We start from the raw sequence: 23298 nt of genomic DNA on the forward strand, positions 1-23298 counted from the left end.
CCTCAGCACCATAATCAAAGCCTGCAGTGCTCTCTCTCCCCCCCCCCCCCCCCCCCCCCCCTCACTACTCTGAGGCATCTGGGGCTAAGATGACTTCTCAAAGTCTATAAAAATTCTGTGTGTGTCACATGGAGATGACAGAGAGGTGCAAATAAAATATACTGGATTTCCTTTTAGCATCTGCAACAGATGGCAGTGAGGGGGTTAAATTTATGTCAAGTCCTTTAATGTTGAGATGAAGGAGGAGGTGTGTGGGGGGGGGGGGGGGGTAACTGAAGGAATACATTTGAAATAATAAGAACTGCCCACTCTCTTGCTAAATATAGCTTAATCCCCTCAGAGGTAGCCTGTTTAGGTGTTAGTAGGTGAAACACACACACACACACACAAAATAATAATCCAAAAATCCACCCTTGACATTTTCATAGAAATGTTTGAAGACCATGTGTCACCCCTGAGCAGCTTGACCCATATTACATGGTGGGAGCTGCAGTGCTGATATTTAATTCAAATAATTCCACAGTGGGGAAAAAATATATAATGGCCACTGTCACTCAGGACCACTGAGCAAGCAGCAGTTGCCATGGCAACAGCTACTACCAGGGAACTTGATTAAAATATGAGTTACTGTAGGAATCTCACAGGAGATACCTGGATAGTGGATCCGCCATTCATAGCTGACTGGAATAAAACAACCACCATTTTAGAATATAAAAGAAACCAGGACCCATTAGTAGCTGAGGAGAATAGGCTTTTTTGAAAACATTTTTTTTCCTGCTACTTAAGGGTTAATTCAGCCCTTTAAATGCTCTTTGGTGGCATATACCTGCAAATGTTCTCCAATTGGAGACTAACATTTTGAGGGCAATAAACTTTGATTCTGTTCTGACAATGCGGATATCTCCCACCAAGTCATTTTATGTTTACATAAAGATATAAATGCAGATTTATGAGGAAAAAGGTCTATTAATGGCATTAAAAATACAGTCATAATTATCCATCAATTTAAGTCAAAGCCTCTCGTTGCCAGATTCTTATTTGCTGTCGTTTCTTTAGTGCATAGGGTTTCCTATAACTGTTCTGGGGGGAAAAAATGCCATCCTTGCCATCTCTTGTTTCTTCCCAACTAATATTGGCAGCGAGTCCTATCCTTACAAGCCAGATGGCAACCACCCCTGGACAGAGTGTGGCATGCTGCTGCTGTGACTTAACCCATTCCTCTCACATAATCAGGACACAGCAAAATGTCTTGCCAGCTGCTGTGGAACTGCAAGTCTCAGCAATCCCTTCCAGTCTCTGGTGGGACAACACAGGAAGCCTAACTCTGCTCTAAATATTACTAATCACCTAAGACTTGTCTGTATTGCACTCTGGTCTTTAAGCGGTCAAGGTATGCTGGGATTTGAAGATCTAAGCTTACTGCTCCACATGCAGTAAGATATATGGTTTGGTCTTTCAAAAAAATAAGATGTGCACGTTACACATAAATAAATAAACACCAACATTTCTACATTTTCCTATTATCCAAATAAGTTTCAATTTAGCACAAATCAAGAGAGTGTAGTGTGCACGCAAAAAGTAAATATTTAATTCGTAAAAATCTAATTTACAAGTTTTTTTTGGCCGACTTTCCACAAACAGCGACTGCTGGAAACAGCTGCTTCGTGTCACCAACCGTGAAATGTGTTACGCGAATTATTCATAGCAACGCATAGTGTGACTTGCACATTATCAAGTCAAAGTCTAGCACATCAGGATAAGGACGTGTGTAACGCCTCATTGTGTGGTATCAACACTAAAGCTATATAGTATCTTGCAGCAGAGGAGTACATTAAGACATCTACAACATGTAGAGGTCATGACTGCATACAATAGCATGGTTTGTGGTCAGTAAATTTGGTTATCATGTTTATTTAAAAAAAAAAAGAAAAGAATTCAGTAAAAGATGACATCCTCTAGTACGAGATGTCACAGTCACCACACCCATTGTTTTGGCCTCAAATATTAGGAGTGTCCTGTTTTCACAGTCCCTGGACCCCCTTCCCGTCCATTTCCCAATTACACGAGTATATGCAACAGTAGAAAAACAAACTAATTGTCTGCACATTTTTATAAAATGGTCAGTAAGAAATATCTTCAAAACTTGCCCTCCCTGATACAGAGAGGTCAATCTGCCACAATTCATTGTGGTGGATTTTGTCTGTGTCTGAACATAGTATTGAGTGTGGGTGAATTAACCTGGGCTTAATTGAGGCTTTAAAGGTTTAAAAAGGGATTGATCACTTTTGGACAGCCCTTCCATCAATAAACATGCCCTACAAACCGCGTAGAGGGCCAAGCCCGGAAACAAAGAATTGACCAGTGCTAAATTACATTTGTCCTGTATAACACATTCCATACAAAGTGTTTTCATAGGGGAGGGGGGGGGGGGGCGCTTTGGGGAGATTCAATTGCCATCGATGTAGTGAGCCCACATGGTGCCGCGCACATTGCTGGCATTTACATTACAAATCTTCGCTCATTTTTTCCCTCACACCTTTATGGCGAGCGAGGAAAAATGAGCTTAGATTTCTGTCAAAATCTCCACCACAAAGTGTCTCACGGATTTTGCAGCTAATTGAACTCCCCCATTAGAGCGTTATTGCAGAGCCACGGCTGGATAAAGTCTTCCAGCGCTGCGTGACACAGGAAGCCCACGATTTGCTGTAAGTAGGTGTTTTATTTCATTAAGAATTGATCAGAAGCAGTGTCAACTCATTGTCCAAAAACCGCAGCGATCACACAGAATGCCTCATTTTCTAAGTGTTCTAAGAGCAACTGCACGCAATCTGCAGTGCATACAAGGCCTTAGCCAAAAAGTCAGCTGTAAGTTGGGGAGCCAAAAATGGGTCAACACAAAAGAAACAGGTCACGATCAATACATCAAATACATGTGTGTGCACACAGATCATGTTTTAGTAATTTATCAGAACGGATAGAAGAGGCCGTGGTCCACGGTGGCAGTAGTTTATTTTATGCACACACTGTTCTATAGATCATTATTGAAAGATACTATGAAGCCACTCAAAGCTCATGTATGGAGGTATCGCAGATGTACTTTCAACACCTAATAAGCCTTTCTGGGAAACATTTTTATGCCAAAAATGTAGAACTTCATTCAGTAAGGACATATGCACAAGAAAGCAGGTTTTTTTCCGTTTTACATTTATTAAAGGCCAAAACATTCAGACAGTTTAAATACAGGATCCTGGAAGAAGTGGTGACTGCAGTCGTGGTGCCACAGCATGCAGGCGAGGTCCGCGCCCGCCCAGCCCAGCTACCTGCAGAGAGAGAATCAGACAGCTGTCAGTCAAACACCGCAAAGGATTGTGGGATTCTGCAGCTAGAGACGCATTTAATCCAATTCACAAATAGGAATATAGTAACGCTTTTTAATGGAAACTCCTTAACACCGTACTCATTTATTTCTAACATAATGAAAACTTTTATAGACAAAAAGTGATTTTAGAACTGGGAGTGGGTAAAGTTTACACCCGATATAAACACCATAGTGAATAAAGAGTCGATCAGTATTAACGTCAAATTATAAACGTAGAGGCTCTCTTCCCTTTAAGGAATAACCAGTGAGGATATCGGACAACTCAGGAGCAGCCTGGCTATCGGGAGTCAGGAAATGTTTCTATATACCACCATTTATGTGCAAGGTACCTGGCCATTGAACATATTATAGATAAGCCTGGAGAGCCAGAACATGAGCAGGCAAGTATTAGGTGGGTACAATAATGGCCCGTACATGTGTCTTAGAGGCAAATGGTTTATGGGTACTGTAGACCTGTGCTGCTGGAGGACCCTGCTCCTTCCACCATCTAATTAGGAGTGCGACACCAGTCCTCTACTGATTGGCTGTCTGTATTGGCTCCACCAGCTCATAGTACTTGTTTCGTTGCGGACATCTATTCAGATTTCTTATTGGCCACTTCAACTACCACAGGAAACACGATTCCCATTGGATTTATAAAGTAATAAATGATGTGGGGGCAGTTGTATTTCATTCCATATTAAAGGAGAAATCCAACGTTCACATTTATTAATAACACTGTCGGACCCCTATTCCCTCTGGTGAACGCGACACTTCATTACATATGGTACAAATAGTAATAAATGCAAAAGCTGCCCTCTCTGCCATTGGGTGTAAGTATGGAAACGTCTACGCTCGACTTAACACAATTGTGCTACATTCAAGTAACTTATTTCAGTTTGCTTTTCTAATTGTGTATTAAGAGCCACCTCTTTTATAGACAATCAGCAAAACAGTAATATCAGGTTCTGGTTTGTGTTTTTTTTAAACTGTTTAAGAAAGTTTCTTTCTTAAGAAAAGCATGAAGAATTCACTTCCACACTGTGCCTGTGGTGATCAGCCTGAGACCTGCTGACTTATGGGAAAGGACGATGGCCATACTTACAATGAACGGAGAGATTGACACGTGTACATCATTCATACACATCCTTCTTATCTGCAATGTAATCTACTATCTCCTGTGGAGTCATGAGCTTCTCACCATCAGCATCTGGAATCTCAAAGCCTGCATGGAAGAAGTAGGGTAGATTACATTTATTTCATATAGGAGGCGCGTTTGACAGCATTATCTTCATGCATTAGTTTGATAAGAACCTGACATTGCTACTCTGTCCTGCCACTAACTCAGTCTGCTCCCCTCCTCACACCACGATACTACCCATATAGCCCTGTCCTCACTGACATCCCTAATCTTCTGATATACTCTGTGCTGCTGGGGGACCCTGCTCCTTCCACTATATAACTCTCAGTCTAACTTTCTACCTCCATACCCCTCCTCACACAATGACACTTCCTCTGTCCCTAAGTGCCCAGCCCTCACAGATATGGGGGCAAGGAGCCCTACCACAGTCTCCGTGGAGATAGTCTAATGAACCCATTGCCCTATCCTACCTGAGCATGCACGGACTTTGAGAACATATAGATATAGAATAACTCAACTGTCACCTCACTGCGGCAAAAGTACAAAAAAAAAAATGTAAAATAAATTGGGTACAAAGACAAGCAGCAGATGGTTCTCTGCCCTTAGGTAAATGCAACTTACAAATCAGAGCACGACAGAATTAGTGCTGAACATAGAGTGTAATATTTAGGACAGAGAAGGGGAACCTGTAACTTTTCAGTTGTGGAACCACAATGCCGTTGTCACTCCACAAGTTTCATACCTAATTTAGGGAGTGATAATGGAAGTTTTCACAAAGCTCGGGCAAAAAGCCAATAAGCAATTTCCAGTACACCCTGCAAGCCAGCATGATCGCAGTAGCGAGCCGAGAAAGCCGATCGTTGCGAGTTAACCACGGTGGCCACATACCCTTCTTTAATTATAAGGTGATTGAGTTTTGTCGAGTACACTCTGAGCAGATGCTCTCGGTAATGAAACGTCATTAGCTCCTAATAAATTCTGTTGCCAAACTTGCAGTTTAATTGGACTGATCTTTTCTTCCTTGGCCCGTACCCTGGATAAGAGAGCTCTTTGCTGGCTGCCTCCCTGCACGTGTTCAGCAATGCTTGCGCACAATCTGGTTTCCTAGCAACCCACAAGGAGGCAGCGAGCAGAGATCGCTGCATACAGAGGAAACATGTCGCCCAGCTGAGGGTGTCCTAGTGACACACAGATCATTATAAATAACCATTGCTAAAGGGAATGCAGTGGATAAACACGCTGTCAGCGTAACAGCAAACATAATTGGGTTAAATGCTTTTGGAGTGTAATAATCTAAACTGAAGTCCACTGAAATGAAAGCTCCAGGGGTGAGCGTTGCCTGACCATGTCCCCGTCATACGTGATCATTTACAAGCATAGCAGACTACACACCAATGTCACAGTTGTGTGTTCAGGGAATTACATTGATTAAAGCCTGGTCTCAAAACCAAACATGATGGAAAACTGACAGCAGAACCAAAGAATAATACCACTGTGGGCCAGGTACGTGGAGTTCTGTGTTTGTAAAAGGACTTAAACACTCTCCAAATAAAGCCGACATAGGTGCCACACGCCCACCCTCCTCCATGCAGCAGAATCCAGCAGGGCGGATCGCCCAGAAAGGTTACCAATGACCCATAATGGGGTGCAGTAAATCATTTCCCCTAAGTATAGCCGTGGCTTTATCACAGACCTGGATAAGATATGCACCAGGAAAGAGTTTGGCGGTAACCTGCTGTCATACCCTTACTTAGTCACTACTACTTCACAGTGTTAGTCTTTGGTAGATCACGCTTAGTGCTTCTAGTTAACGATTGTAAGCTCCTTAGTGTCACAGGGGTCTTCGCTCCCAAGCATGTAAAACGTTTAACCCACTGCAGGAGGCAGGACATGGCTGCTCACCAGGCGACAGGGAGGACACCATCAGGGACTTGGATCAGGCGATTGATAAGAATATAAATCCACCTCACATATTTATTCGCAAAAGAAAAGTGTGACAATTATATCAGAGATCATTTATTGCCGCTAACCTGTTCACACAATACATGGAGAAGCTGCTAATTAATCCGCGATGCATACAGTGCACAGCAGTATTTAGTATGTCTCCCACGTATGCATACAAGCAAAAACCCTCTGTGACAGCCGGGCTGACATTTTAGAAAATAATTGCTGGGAGTCTGCCCTCTAGTGGTGAGAGACTAAACCTACTGTAGCATCTAAATACAAGACCTGAGCTATTCTCTGTTATCAGCTGACCAGTACATGCAGTTTGTCTGTTTATTCACGTATATTGTATCATAAAAAGCCAATAAGCTGCGACCTTCTATATCAGTCATTGCAATCTGTGAGTTATATTTCTGGGGTACATTTGTCACCTTAAACACAGCACCCACTACAGTGTCATAACCTTTCGATCTAGAACAGTGGTCAGGGGACGGGTAAATTACCCCAAATGCGGTAAAAATTAAATTCCTGGGGGTAATGCTGCCGATTCACATGCTGTCAGTTGGATTGCAGACCCCTTTAAATGTGAAATTGCTGTTGTACCAGAAGAGCCTCAGGGGTTGTTAGAGGCACTTCTTGAGCTTCGATGCAATAATGAAGCACGTATTGCATTTGAAAACAAAGCAGATCTGTCATATTTTTGGATGTCAACAGCTGCAAAGGCATCAAAATTGCACATGAGGAGCCAATCAAAAAGTTGCTGCCTTTTGCAACAACCTACCTTTGCGAACAAGGATTTTCCACTCTAACGAACATAAAAACAAAGCAGAGAAATCGATTGGACGCTGAAGACTGTATCCAAATTGCTCTGACATCAAAATGCCCCAATATTGATGCTCTCGTATCAAAAATGAAGCAACATCATTTCTCCAAAACCTGAAGTTTTGAAGTTGAAGCTTTTAAAGAAATTTTGAATAGATTCAATAACATTTTGAATTCCAATAACGAATATATGATTTCCTTCCTTTCAAATCAATGGGGTAACGTTGGCGTATCTAAATATCTTTTGGGGTAAAAGGTCAAAAAGTTACCTGACCCCTGATCTAGAAGTACCCACAGCAGCATCTAATCCACCAATCCCAATTCCTAGTAGTTACATCACGTTCACTTTATTCTCCTTATATGCAGAAAACAGAAATGTCAACCTTAACATCTAACATTACAATAAGCATCCGTTTTACAGACCTTCTTTCACAATCATTACTCAGGTCCTAACATATTCCTCGCCTTAGGAGTGCCGAAGCCCATTGACACAGACTTAAAATCCTTTGCCTGAATCCAGCCACCAAAAACAGTTGGTCTACTATTTAGCTTTAAAAAATCATTACAGTAAGTTGACACAGAGGACAGGTAATAAAGCTCTAAAATCCCTAATTGATCCAGAGAAGGAAGTAAAAAATTCCTATAAAGCACAGACCATTTTGTCTTAAGAGGGAAAACATTTGGATCAACTTTTGTATTATTAATGCCAGTAACCCTGTATATTTTATTTGTTTTTGTAGGAAACAAATAAGCTCTTACAGTAAAGAATTCTTTACATAACGAAGATTAAATCTTATTCTGACTGCAAGGGGTGTCGTCATGACCAAGGACCTTAAAACAAAACGGATTCTCACAGAATTTTTGGAATGGACCACGAATATATTTATACTTGTCTATAATATATCTGCATAATCAAGGGGAGGCTACACAATGCATTACAAAGGGGGCAGCACAATACTTCCTTCGAGTCTATGTCCCTTGTAATATGAGATATCATCCTGACAGCTCTGGTTGCTGCAGATGCTCCAGCAACTAACATTAAATACCAAGATCCAATCATAGAGTCACTCAATGTGTTCCACCTAAGGAGTCCATAATATGCATATTTATATTTCCTGTGTCACCTTTGTATATTGTAATCTTTATATTTAATTGGTATTTGTGCACCTACAACACCGCTTTTCTGTGTTAAATGCACCTGGATGGAGCTGATGTGTGGTCCTCTATGGACCACCACCCCAAAAAGGTACAAGTGGTATTTAAATACCTTGTTCTGTGTCATACAAATCTTGTTTTTGCACTAGATACATTGCTGAGCCTGGACCCAATTCATCATGAAACCCAATAATCTGAGCAGCTAGTCACATCCTAAGCAGTTCCACACCCCTTGTGCTAATCCCTGCACTCTCCAGAGCATCGGCCGCAGCCGCCCAGAAATGCGGCATTTGCTAGATCTTATTTAGGTGGGGAGCGCCTGCTTACCAAACTCGTCCTCCATTGCCATGATGATCTCGACTTGGTCCAAACTATCCAATCCCAGGTCTTTCATGAAGTGAGAGCCGATTGAGAGCTTGAAGAAAGAGTAACATGTAGCTTGTGTCAGAAGATGCCCCAACACTTATACAACACGACAAATCAGCAATACAGGGAGGATTATAGACAGGCAATCATCTCACAAATTAAAGGGACACCACAAGGAAGAACAGTTTTGGGTGTTATGCTTTTACTTATACAGCACTACACTAGAATCAATGTTCCAAAAGCAAAATGTCAATTGAATGGTTGAGATTTAGTGATATAAAGCTGCTGTGTGAAGGTCCACAAGACACTTACACATCAATCACTCTCACCTGGTGAGGTGTCCTCCCCTATTCACATAGTGGGGTCAGCAGCAGACTCTCCGAATCACAAACAGCTAATTAGTAATAATACCGCTCCAGAACATCGTCAGAGAAAGGATTCAGAGATGACTGTAGCTTTACCCTTGTAGGGACAGTGTGTTACATTTTATGTAGTAATTATGTTCCTTTGTATATAACAGACATGCCCAAATCCATCACAAGTGTCAAAACCATGGGCAGAGGACACAGCAGTGGGGACTGGGCAAGTAACCAGGATACTTATCAGCTCTCCCTGTATAGTGAAAATATTTCAGCAGCAGATGCTGTTAGATATACTCTGAAAGAGTATCTAACTAGTATATATAAAAAAAAAAATATATCATTTGCACATATTAGATTTAAGTTTGAAAACCAAACTGGATATTTCTTTTAAAGCATAAACATTTAAAATGAGACTGGATAGTATACACCAGTGACAGGCAACAGGCGGCCCTATAAGCCCTCAGCTGCTACCTGCTTTATTATAATATAATATATATATTATTAGATAGGCATCTCTTTATTTGATTAAATGTATTATTTTAACTTATTACTGAGAGGAAGGGTAACATGCGGCCTCTCTGGAGGGCCTCACCATGCAGCGTCCATCACTGGTATACACTATATTTCACCTCCATATAACCCAACGTGAATAAGGTTTCTGAGAGGTCAGCACTTCCCTTTATGAAACATTGTGATATTTAGCGCCCTCTAGAGGTCGTTAGAGCCGAGCATGCTGAAAAGGAATTTTTCAAGAGAAAAAACACAATGGTTACAAATTCAGACCCACAGCAGTGTTACAATGTGGTAGTTCCTGGAATGTTCTATTGCAAGGGACAAAGAGGACATTTTCATAAACAAAACCTTTGTTACATAGGTTAATAATGTAACAATGTTTGTCACTGCTTATTGTTTTCTGATATTGCTCTGGCAGACTGTCTCTAGTGTTTTCTAACTGACCCAATCTAGCAGCACAAATTGTCCCTAAACAACTCCATTGCCTGATAATCCCATCACAATCAAGCTAATAATTCTGCAGCATGTTGGTATCGGCACTCTATTCGGAATGATCGTGATTGGTCAGCTGAGAACTGCATGCGACAGCTCCCCGATTGGTGCACAAGAAGTAGGGACCATCGGAGACAGCGATTCCTGTGCGGGTGACGCATTAAGGGCTGCTCACATTTTTATTTATCTTTTTAAATATGACAAAAAGTTATGGCACCCGTGTTCGATGTGCAAGAGGACACAACACAAGCTGTACACAGGGAGCACACACCAAGACTGGCCCACCAAATATGGCCGGAGCTTCAGGCAAGCCAACTTCCACAGAGACAGGTTATATTTACACATTAACGCCTTAAAAACAAAAGTGGGTTAAACCTTTAAACTTCAGCAATACCTGGCTGTCCTTATGTTTATTTGCCCTGTGACCTTTTGTCTGTACACAGAAGCTTCTTGTAACATGTTTTATATTCACATTTAGCCACCACAAATAGGCAGGCAGATCTCTCTTACTAGAGGGGGGACGGCGGTGGTTGGCGAGATCAGCGTTCCGACAACGACTGCTAGCTTGGAAAAGGAATTAATGCAGAAAACATCTGCAAATGCCCGTTTAGGTATCAGAGATTATATGTAGTAGGGGCCGATTCAACTAGCCGCGAGCTTCTGTAGTAGATTAATGCGAGGTGTACGCACACAAAAGTGGCAAATGTGTCACTGCACCCTAGGGCAGTGTTGGCTAACCTGTGACACTCCAGGTGTTGTGAAACTACAAGTCCCAGCATACCCCTCCAGCAATAAGCTGCTATATACTGGCAAAGCATGCTGGGACTTGTAGTTTCACAAATCTTGGAGTGTCACAGGTTAGCCAACACTGCCCTAGGGTAAGACGGATACGAGTCTACTCGCATTCATCCTTATCTAGGTTTCCGACAGCTTCTGTGGCCAGTATAATGCTATATATGCCAGAGACAAAGCATCAACATTTTTCTATATAATAAATAAAATCCTGAACGTAAAATATGACAAATTAAACATTGTTCCACAACAGCATATAATGTATACTATTAAAACACAAAATAAAAGTTACAAACCAGGGTTCAAACAAACTTCGGAAAAGTAACAAATAAATAAAATTAAATAACGGAGAGGAAGAAGGGAACGGCCCTAAACGAATCCTTTAGGAGTTCGCATGTTTAACCCTATGATGACATCAGACCTTTGTAAGCTTGAGAGCATTTAAATCTGGTCATTGTCTATATTTAGTGTACATACCTCTCCTCATAAAGGAAACTATATTTGCCCCTCATGTTCACTTTAGAAGTGAGGGGATCACCGGTGACTCCATTATTTGGGAGTCAAGTGATTTTACTGCATCCAATGTTTTCTTCTATCTAGCTGATGGAAGAGGGGACCTGAAGAATAAAATAAGCGAAGGGTCCTTGGGTACCATGACCGGCATATAGTTATCGCATATTGAAAGGCTCTACAGTTTGCTGCAGTCAGATTACCAGTTACATCCCTAAAGCCAGTTACGCTATAAATATAGAAGTTTCTTACCAAACGCCACTTGTTTCCTTGTAAAGAAATAACAATTTGCTGGAAGAATGTGGTCAGTTTCATTGTCCTTTAAAGGGACATAAGGAAACCATATGGACTATATAAAAAAACACTCCATATATTGCCCAGAGAGTCGACATCCATTGTCTACAGCTCAGGGTGGATTATCCCAGAGCAGAAAATTAAGACCTGCTTAGTTCCTGCAGAATGTCCCTGGCAATGTCCTATATACTAAGAGCTGAGCTAGAAAGTAGACTGGATCTATGTCTTCATCAATCAGGTGAATCCCTTTCTGCCTTTCCACCTCCCATGCCAATATCCGGTGGCCGAGCTGCCTTACCAAGTATTAGAAGCTGCCCTTGCAGCTCGTCCCCACTCCCGGCGGCTGTGCAGGATGTGTAGCTATATCTGTGAGACCTACCTCTATTCTGAACAGATAATGAGAACTAGCCATGGAAACTTCTAAATATCCTTTGGGAAGGTTCACCGGGAGATTTGCAGCATAAGAATTATCAGGCTAACATGGCAAAGCGCTGAGAGCAGCAGCTTTAACCACACTGTCGTTCTTACAATGATATAATCAAATACACAGACAGCAATAGACAGTAGACAGTGCTTACAGAGGCCAAAATGTCATTCAAACCTGTAGAATATCGCACGTTAATAACAACAGACAACTACACCCAATGGGTCGGATGTTTTGTGGACCGAAGCAATATTTAATATATCTTATTTGGATCAATTGACCAATATTCAAAAGAGGTCCACAAACAGTTGTCATGATTGGCAGTAGGCATCGTGTACACCTGGAAAATAGAACATTCTAACGTCATGATTTTCTGTTCCTCTGGAGCACCTTAATTTACACCATCATCGTGGTAAGCTGTGGTGTTCTCACCTTTTCCGGATCAACTTTATCGTACAACTTCAATACATATAAAACCCGCTCGGATATGCCCTCCAGGGTGAGGGGAGGAAGATCGCTGTACTGGCGACATGACTGAAGTAAGGAGGTGGACACCTGTAGGAAGACAAGAGATAAGGATTAAATTGTATACTACATGGAACAAGTACACGTCCTTACATTATGGGAGAATCGTGGGAATCTGATAAATGATCTGCTTTATTGGGGCATAATATACACACACACCTTCACACAAAACCAATGTGGACTATTACAAAGATGATTCAGGTGCACAACAGCCACCCATTCTCCAGAATCCAGTTGTTCGTGAATATTTGGCCCAAATCACAGTGATGACCGGTTACTGCAGCTTCATGAATTTTGGTTCAACCCACAAATTGACGCCCACCACTAGGTGTATCTGACAGGTGTATGCAACACCCACTATATAGGGCAGAGAGCAGCCCCTACAGAAATGCACTCTGATCATTCTGACACTGCTCAATCAACAATTTTATATTTGCTTAATCAAATTACATTGTCATATCCACCCAGATCAAAGTGGTTCAATGCCATATACCATGCTAGATATTAGGAGCGTCTCTAAAGGTGGCCACACAGACCCTGTCTCTGGACTCAAGCAACAGGATCACTGATCGCATGGGGGGGGGGGGGGGTCTAATTGAATGATTTGCTGGACAGCTCATTTGGAAATTAAATTGGCTGCATCACTTCCAAACTCATTACCATGTGTTAAGCTGGGTACACACTATAGGTTTTACACCCCATTATTGTGCCAATCACACAATAAATTACCTGGTCTAATATAATCAGTGTGTATGCTCCCATGATCATGTTTTATTGTTCTAAAGCACATCGTATCGTTTGATTTTATAAACAGGCTAAAAATCTTTAGAAAATTCCGAAACAATGTCGTTCCAACCCTGTAGAGTGTGTGTGTGTGTGTGTGTGTGTGTGTGTGTGTGTGTGTGTGTGTGTGTGTGTGTGTGTATACGTACGACCAGATCTCCATAGAGCTAACAGTCATGATCTTTTCAGCTGATGACAGATGAAAATCACAGATCTGAAGGTAAATCATGTAGGTGTGTACACAGGAATCGGCACACTCATCTGGACTTTCAGTCGTTGGTAAAATCATTAATAATATCACATGGGGAGAAGTGCACCCAGCTTTAGTACGATCTGAAGATGATCGCACGCACGCACCCACGCCAACTTCTTCCATGCCTGATAGCAACCCTTCAACATCAGGCCAATGGCTGCAATATCGCAGCGTCTGTGGGTAGCTCAACTCTGCATTCAGCGTTATTGAAGCTGCTTCAATGCTGGAAAAGCGTATTAATATGTGGGATGGATATATCTGATGTCCATTCCAGGTTTTGTGCTCCCAACTACATTTTGATGTTGGTTAAAGTCATTATACTACTACTCAGTAATACGACTACCTATTAATCCCAAGGTACTGCCAAGTTCCTTGCTGTAAAGTAAGTTCATGCCTGGATTCTTACTGACTGACTCTCAGCATTACAACCACTGCCATATACTTCATGCCAGGGTCTTATATTGGACACACAAAGGTGTATTCTGTCACTCAGCCCAAGCACGGATCATTTTCCAGATTGACCAGACACAAGAGGCCAGACCGGGCGATATCGGACTTCTTGGTGCCCGAGCCGAGTCACTTTGGTCTCTGTGCGGTTGTAAAATGTTCATCCTCGTTATATCTGTACAACATTTCAGAAATGCAACTACTTGGTTAATTTGTGATTTAGCAGCTATTGGTGTGTTCCGTACCAACTATGCACGCTCCCCCCCCCCTTTTTGATCTTGTCTATACCCTTCCCTAAAAGTCTCACAAAACTTAATTTAAAAAAATAAATAAAAAATAAACAAACAGTAAACAAAACAAAACGTTCATCCTCCAACCACAATTACCAACATGCCGGATATTGATTCTTCTGTTTTATTCAGTTTATTTTCAGGCCCCACGCTCACTTTGGGGCACACAGACCATTAGTAATATCTAGAAATTAGACTATGCATGTCCAGCTATAGAATCAGAGAAGTGTAAGGGGATATCCCTGTAGGCTGATTACTTAATATTCCAAGTTGATACAAGAACTGGTTTGCATATCAACTGTCATAATTAATTTTTCACTTGATCTTGCCTCTATTATCTGCCACCGCTAATTATCCCCATCAGTGGGCTGTGATATTACCTGATCTCAGAGTTTCTCTCCTCCTCAGTATTCCCATATTGCTCATGTGTGTGGGAGTCATTGAGGACATCATTTCTGTTCTATTCCTTACGCTAAGATTTGCTGTCTTTAAAAAAACATTAAGTGGTGATATTCTGATAGCGAGAAAGGCTGCAGTAGTTCAGAATTAGAATAATTCACCTCAACCTACCATAAGCAAGATTGTTGCTAAAACACAATATAGCTCTGCACTTAGGTATACCTTACTCTACTGCAGTCTCCTCGCACATCATTAAATGGTATGAATGTGACAGAAAAGAAATTTCTTGACCAACCAGTTAAAAAACAACCAGGACTTCACACTGTTCAACTCCGCAATAATCTTAATGTTTTGATCATGCTAATCTCAAATGTATAACTGCTTTATATAACAATGACTTCATCGTCAGTTTATTTATAAGGCACCACAGAATCCACAGCACCGTACAACCAACAAAATATAAAACAAAACAATATACAAATAAGGGACAAAAGAAACTATAGAATCATTCAAAATCAATACAAGAGGAAACAATAGAGAAAGCAACTAAACCACAGAAAACTGGAAGATAACCTTAACAAACAAAAAAACAAAAAAGGGACAAGGTGATAGGAGCTACACAAGGACACACTTTTAAGAGTTCATGAGGGACAGTGACCATGAAGGTGGAAGAGGCAAGTGGAGATATAGAAGGGAGTTGTTTAGGATGGGGCAGGGTAGCAAATGGGGACAGTAGGGGTGGAGGAAAAAGAGTGGAAAGGACAGTTGGAACGTGAGGAGGGAATTGCTTTAGTATGGGGCAGGATAGGCAGGTGTGAAAGGGAAATTTTTGAGGGCGAGTGTGATCAGACAGGGCGTTCCAAAGGTGGGGAGCAGCTCGGGCAAAGCCCAAAAGGCAGGAGTGTGAGGTGGCGATTGTAGAGACGTGAAGGTCAGTGACAGGATGGAGGGGGGGGGTAAAGGAGTATTACACGACAAGATCAGAGATGTAGCAGGGGGAGGTGTTGGAGGGTTTTATAGTTGAGGGTAAACAGCTTGAGTTGTATTCTGGGGGGCATTGGGGAGCCAATGGTGGGCTCTGCAGAGAGGCACAGCGGAGGAGGAAGATTAGTCGCAATGCTGCATTCAGGACAGACGGCAAGAAGGACAGCTTTATAACAAGCGGGCTAGAGAGGAGATAATTTAAATGACAGGAGCGTAGACGATCGTCTAGGTGGCATTCAGGGAGCAGAGAGAGCAAATTTTGGTAAAGTTGCAAAGGTGGAGTCAACAGGATTGGGTGAGGAACTCAATGCGAGGACAGAGTCATTGATGACCCCAAGGCAGCACACATGGGTACCAGGGGAGAGAAGACATCATCAACCTTAAGTAGATGGGAGGAGAAGATGTGTCACTGGACAGTGGAAAGACAATTGGGTGTGTTAAGCTTGAGGTGGCATCCTACTAGCCAAATGAAGATGACAGAGGGGCCGTCGGAAATGCGCAAGAAGAGAGAGGTAGATTAGTGTAACAATGGAGGTCATAGGAGCAAATGAGTTGACCAAGACAGGAAGTGTAAAGAGAGAAAGCCAATGGGCCAAGAACAGAGCCTTGGGGGACATGGACAGCCAGGGAGAGAAGAGGGGAGCAGGCACCAGAGCAAGAGACTGACGGAACAATCAGAGAGGTAACCAGCAAACAATGATGTGAAGGCCATGGGATTGAAGGGTGTCACGGAGAAGAGGATGGTCAACTGTGTTAAAAGCAGCAGAGAGGTCAATAAGCAAGAGTAGGGAGAAGTGTCCTTTTGACCTAGGTAAGAGTAGATCATTAGTCACCTCGGTGGAGCCAGTTTTTGTGGAGTGAAGAGGACGTAAACTGTCAAGAAGAGAATGAAGTGTGTTGAACAGTTGCAGAATGGCCATTCGAGAAGTTGGGAAAGGAATGAGAGTAGGGCTATGGAGCGGTTACCTGGAGAGAGGCAGGGTGGACAGATGGTTTCTTGACAATTGGAATGCTGAGTGTGCGTTTGATAGCTGAAGGGAAGATGCCGGTTAAAAGTTGCATGTTAAACATGGTGACAACATACCCATGGAAGACACTATACTTTGTTTAATTGTTGTTTGCACAGTGTGCCGATATATTGCTACACTTACAATAAGTATTCAATCCCATATGCTTCAATAAAGAAAAAAAAAATTGGGAGATTGTAGAGAGGTGTTCTAGGCTGTACTATCAAGATATGCAGATTCTTTACAGCTTTTATTTTTATCCAGATGCTCTGAAGATCTGTAAGAAATTATTCGGTTTTCCATTAAGTCATGCCTTGCCAGATGGTATAAGAAATAGATGACTGATATCCCTAGTCTGATTAAAGCATTGACAGCAGGCCCAGTATTTTATCACATAAAATTATTTTTATAATGCAATTGCAGTATCTGCATAAGTTTTATTTTTCCTTGGTCACACAACATAAGAAACTCTTAGATCTGATCTTTGCGATAAATGTCAAGGGGAGGCGTGCGGGGGTCTTCCTTTTTGGTCTGTTCACATTACGAAATGTTATTCTTTAAAATAGGTTGCCAACTTTTAGTTACATTAATTGGGGTTACTACACTTTTTTTTAATCTTTCAATAACGTTAGCGATTTTGAACCTTTTCAAAGAATATATAACCCTCAATTATCTACATAAAATCCACCCATTGGTTAAGGTCTAAAGAGCTGAACACAGTGTATGAATATCAATTCACACAGTGCATTTCTGCAACGCAAGACTACAAAGTTGTCATTCAAACACTGCCTGTTTTGATAGGAGGATGGTGCTTCTCTAACATTGCAACCTGCTGCAGAAGGGAGTATGTACATTATTCATCTCAGTAATACAGAATTTGCTATATATTGTCAATAGTGGCTTCACTTGCTCTTTAATGAACTTAGCTCTCCCATTAACGCAGAGTCCAAGAATTAATCTGTGATCTGTACCCTTAATCAGGTTCTTTGCCCACGATTGGGATGACCTGAGAGAGTTACAAATCACTATAACACTCCTGGTCAAGCTGTGGCTCTACAGATGCTGTGAAACTACTAGATACCCAGCCGATAGCTGGCACTTGTAGTTTCACAACACCGGGAGAGCCACAGGTTGGCCAGGCATGCACTAGAACGTTCGTAAAATAAGAAACCAGAGTTACAAAAAGACATTAAGTTGCTGACAATAACTCAACTCACTGTAAAGTGCAGCATCTGCCCATAAGAATAGTACAGAATGTCTAAAACAGTTGTTGTTGCAGCTTCCTTTACAGTTATGTCCATCCCCATCATCTTCAGAAGATTGGTCCAATATCCTGCATGCATTAATAGGACATTGTGTAAACTCCGCTTTAAGTTGTAGCGATCTGAACAGTCTCCCATGGGAATTGGCTGCACACATCTTTATAAAAGTTATTATGATCACTATTCACTTGCCTATAATGCAATTCCTACTTCTGTAATCAGATTGTCAAACACACCTCAGTATCTCCAGTGCAAGGTTTCTGCATCTATTCACCAACCACCTGGGCTCATTCACACATTGCAGTTTTACACCCACATTTCATGCAGGAAAACAGATACAAAAGATAAAACCAATGAAAGACAGCAAGATCGTTAACACTTGTGCAGTCAAACTCAAGCTGGGTACACACTACAGAAATTTCAACCAACTTTTTACGCCGAGCGATTTTACATGCGATCGATGTTCTGATCGCTCGGTCCATGGACTGCAAACACACTAGCCTTGTTTAGGACGATAAAAGGAAGAGTGGAAGTCCCTTTAGCGACTTTTTACAGCCATGATGTTGTGAGCAATGACTATAATTTCGTACTCACTGCTGTCGATCGGTCGGAAGTTTATACACACTACACAACGGAAACGAGATTGGAACGAAAATATTAAACGGTACGACCAACCAAATGAGGCGATAATCGTCCATTTGGGCACACACTGACCCGACTTTTGAACGAGCGGTCGTATGTTGGCTGATTGAGCCAATTATTGGAAGAAAACCGTGTAGTGTGTACCCAGCTTCAGCATGCTTGGTGCAGATACACTGACTTTCACCTATTAAAAAAGGGGAAGACAAATCTGATATAGATTAAAAATTTGCTATTTTTGATTAGACTATTACAGCTCCTGCAGAACATAGGCAGCTGCACTGTGCATTCCAGTTCAACCATGCAATCACAAGATCACATCCATTACCCTATGATGGGAGCCATACAGGAATATGAGGGGCAGACTGCTGTACAGTAACATGCCTAATAAATCGGGACTGCCTGGAATTGAAGGACAGTTGTTGAACTACAACCAATGTATGCACAGGATGGCAGCATGCAGAGAGTTGGGGGGGGGGGAATCCAGATGTGGTGTAAATGCCAGTGCTGGCAGGGCATGCTGGAACATGTAGTCCCACAACAGCTGGAGAACCACAGCTTACCCATCCAAGATGCAAATGCACAAAGACACATGCCGACAGGGTATACCCCCATCTGGACACATGCAGACAGGGTATACCCCCATCTGGACACATGCAGGCAGGGTATACCCCCATCTGGACCCATGCAGGCAGGGTATACCCCCATCTGGACCCATGCAGGCAGGGTATACCCCCATCTGGACCCATGCAGGCAGGGTATACCCCCATCTGGACCCATGCAGGCAGGGTATACCCCCATCTGGACCCATGCAGGCAGGGTATACCCCCATCTGGACCCATGCAGGCAGGGTATACCCCCATCTGGACCCATGCAGGCAGGGTATACCCCCATCTGGACCCATGCAGGCAGGGTATACCCCCATCTGGACACATGCAGGCAGGGTATACCCCCATCTGGACACATGCAGGCAGGGTATACCCCCATCTGGACACATGCAGGCAGGGTATACCCTCACCTGGACACATGCAGACAGGGTATACTCTCACCTGGACACATGCAGACAGGGTATACTCTCACCTGGACACATGCAGACAGGGTATACCCCCATCTGGACACATGCACACCCCCAGCACCCCCCTCTCCCCGGTGACCCCCCTCCTCCCCAGGGCTGCTCTGTACCTGTGTACCGAGGATCGGGGCGGTAGTGGCGGGCCTGGCCAGGGAGGAGCGCTGCCTGCAGACTGTGGTGCTCAGGGCCGGCAGGGAGCGCCGGGGGAGGGGACGGAGCGCTGAGCGGACACACACACAGAGGGCACGGGACGCCATGGCTGACAGCGGCTACCCAATCTGCACCGCGGCACGGACTGGATCACTGGCACTTCCGGAGCAGCTAGCTAGAGCGGTCTGTGACCATAGAGAGGAGCGCCCAGGGGATAGACCGTCCCCACCATAGAGTGACGGCCGAGCACGAAACCGGACTGATAGTATAGATGTAGACGGTGGAAATAAACCAGCGCCGTTATTAAACGGGGCGGCTGAGTGTCAGGTTTCAAAAGTCATCAGTGGAATTAATCTATATAGATATTTTACGGCGCGGGATTCAGTCTTCAGTCCTCCATCTTTTTACACCCAGTAGACGCAGACCAGCGCCGCCTTGGTGCACCCAAGGAGGACAGAGGGGAAGGTCAAATGGTGCCTTTGAGTCTGTCACATGGCCTCGTTATTACCAAATGCCTGTCTAATGTAATTAAATATAAAACCACATTGTATATGTTTTATCTCTTACAAGCAACTTGCTTGTTTATGATAAGGTTTAATATAAATATATATATATATATCTCCACACACTGGTAAGAGATATAGATATATATATATATATATATATATATATATATATATATAAATTAAATATGTAAAATATGAAGTAAACATACAAATAAGCTATTTTGATCTAGCAATACAGAGGCAGAAGTATTGACATGGTGATGATGGTCAGTAATTTCTGACAAGGCATCAAGAATCTCTGCCTTTGACTAAACATAAGGATATCATTACAATTGATTTAACACTTTATTAATAGTGTTATCACTGACAGAAGCTACGGTGGGGAGCAATTTATGTGAACATTTAAAATAAAATGTATTTATCAATGTGGGTATAATATAATGTATTAGGATTATCATTTGGTACCAGTTAGCTTATATTACCTTCATTTGTTACAATTTATTTAGGTATGCTCAAGGGTCTATAGTTACAGATAGGATCTAGGTGACAAGTGTGAATTTCTGATATGTAATGTGCAGGGTAATTTCATTAATAATCACCTATTCTGTATGAACTTAATTTTATAAACTAGTGCCTAGTTCTCAGCTCAGTAGGACACAACTGAAAACCACCCCCAGGGGACTGTGGTTAGAATTTACATGAACCGAGGCCTAAATTATAAATATTCAGTGAGCAGGTGCTGCCGACTGCTTTAATAATTACTGTAAACAGTGAATACTTCACATAATTAAAAATGGTGATGCACTTGGCAAATCCCAATGACATTTTGACTTTTTATTAGAGCAAACTTGTCCTAAACCACAGTACATGGGCAATAGGATCTACATCAAGGACACCAGAATTATGCATATAGACCAGACAGCGAAGCACCCAGACAGTTTTCTATAAATTGCAGAAGATCAATCAAGTGGAGTATTTCACCTAGTACAATGAATTTCATTGTCTGCTGTTTCTCACTTCTGGTCAGATCTGAGCCTTGGTTTTGGTGCAGCGACTGCCGCAGTCAATTCTTTTCCATGTAAAGCCGACATATTCTGTCACTGTGTCACATTGGGATCTGAACTTGGAATCATCAGATCGCTGTAGTCGTCTCCATTCTGAATCTTGACTTTGGCCACGAGGGTTTGTGAACGGACAGCCCTTTCTTGTCCCAGATCCATATTGTATTAGATTACATCATAGCCCACTTCGATTTTCTGCTTACTCTTCATTCCACCTGTCAGCCCATATTTCTTTCTATTTGCCCTATGCCAGTGGTTCCCAAACTGGGTGCCGCGGCAATCTAACAGGGGTTCCATGGCAAGCAAGGCAGGGGACTACTTGATAACTATTTAGGCTTAGGGATGCCTTGAAAAAATTATGGAGAGCCTAAGGGTGCCTCGAACTGAATAAGTTTGGGATCCATTATCATTTATTTATATAGCGTCAACATATTCCGTAGCGCTTATGCCCTATGCTATCCTACTTTCAATAATTAGCATTATAGCATCCCAATGTTTCAATGTTTTTTGTACAACCCGACCACTTTCTTCTAAATGTCCGAGATTACAGTTGTTCTCCTGGCTGAGGCTTGCAAAGGAGGGCATGTTTGAAAACTACTTACCCTTTCCCTTGCCCTCCTCTTCAAAAGGTACATTTTGTAAGGGGTAGGGCTCTTCCTGGTATGGTTTTATTCCAACTATTAGTACATTGTTAGCCTTGTTAAACCACACTTCCACTAAACAACCGTGCAGGGCAACATAACACTCCACATAGGTCTTCACCAAGTCATAACATTTATGCAGTTGCATCTAGTTTTGGGTGTTGTGCAGGCTGTAGTGTGTCAGTGTTCTTTATGGTCAGTAGGATATTGTCCAGCGTCTACTACTCATTTTAGGATTCTGGGAACATTACATCTACTTTTGGTGCTGCTGGCCTCTACAGTTGCACATCATTCTGTTAAGTAAGTGTGTTGGCACATTATATCTCGTTTCTGTCTTTTCACCCCTGAGTCAGGGGCAAAAACAGGATTTGTAGAGGGGAGTTTCCACACCACGCCACCAGTGGGCGTGACCAGCATGCATGGGGGCGTAGCTATAATTTTAGACAGTGCTTGGCTGTTCACCAACTCTTCCTATCCCCATAATATACATGGGCAATGCTGTGTGCACTACTGTTAAGTGCACGCAGCTCTCCCTTTTCAAGCAGAGCCATGTGAAGCGGGGGCAGGGTCCAGCCACCTCAATTGTACAGTGTCCTAGGCTTGGAGGCGGGTTTCCAGGCACTAGGAAACCCCCCCTCGGTTTGCCTATGTACTTTGTGATAGTGTCATGCCTGCAGTGGAACAGTCAGCGTTTTAACTATCATATATATATATATATATCTTTTTATTATTGTTGTTGATTGGTAAGTAGCCACATTGCTCCAGAGCACCAGTCAGTTGGGAAAACAGGGCACACCTAGAACAGATATATACAAGGTAAACAAAATAAATGCAGACAAGAAAACAAAGGGTAGGGAGGGCCCTGCTAGCAAGTTTACAATCTGATGGGAAAAGGGCACAGCTTAAACAAGAGGAGCAAGTGTGGCTCTGAGAGGAGATTAGAATTGGTGTAACGGTGTACCAGTAGGATTAATAAGTGGGTTTACTGCATCTACAGATCTGAAGGCTCTGGGAGAGTCTGATCGGACGTTAGGGATAACGGCACAAGAGAAGTCTTGTGGGCAGGAGTGTGACGTGGTTACCAGAGATGAGGCAAAACACAGGAG

The 23298-nt window shown here is 42.5% G+C and overlaps 1 protein-coding gene across 1 annotated transcript; it reads right to left on the reverse strand.

The window, feature by feature from the left end:
• Nucleotides 1-3163: 3163 nt before the first annotated feature.
• On the reverse strand, nucleotides 3164-20363 carry NDUFAB1 (NADH:ubiquinone oxidoreductase subunit AB1). The gene is made up of 5 exons (XM_075179372.1): nucleotides 19945-20363; nucleotides 12606-12728; nucleotides 8748-8835; nucleotides 4464-4583; nucleotides 3164-3320 (listed from the first exon to the last, which is right to left on the reverse strand). Exons 1-4 carry the CDS (start codon nucleotides 20089-20091, stop codon nucleotides 4492-4494), a joined length of 450 nt encoding a protein of 149 aa, XP_075035473.1. The 5' UTR covers nucleotides 20092-20363; the 3' UTR covers nucleotides 3164-3320; nucleotides 4464-4491.
• Nucleotides 20364-23298: the final 2935 nt, after the last annotated feature.

Source organism: Mixophyes fleayi, chromosome 7 (assembly GCF_038048845.1).
Source record: "Mixophyes fleayi isolate aMixFle1 chromosome 7, aMixFle1.hap1, whole genome shotgun sequence".
NCBI lineage: Eukaryota > Metazoa > Chordata > Amphibia > Anura > Limnodynastidae > Mixophyes > Mixophyes fleayi.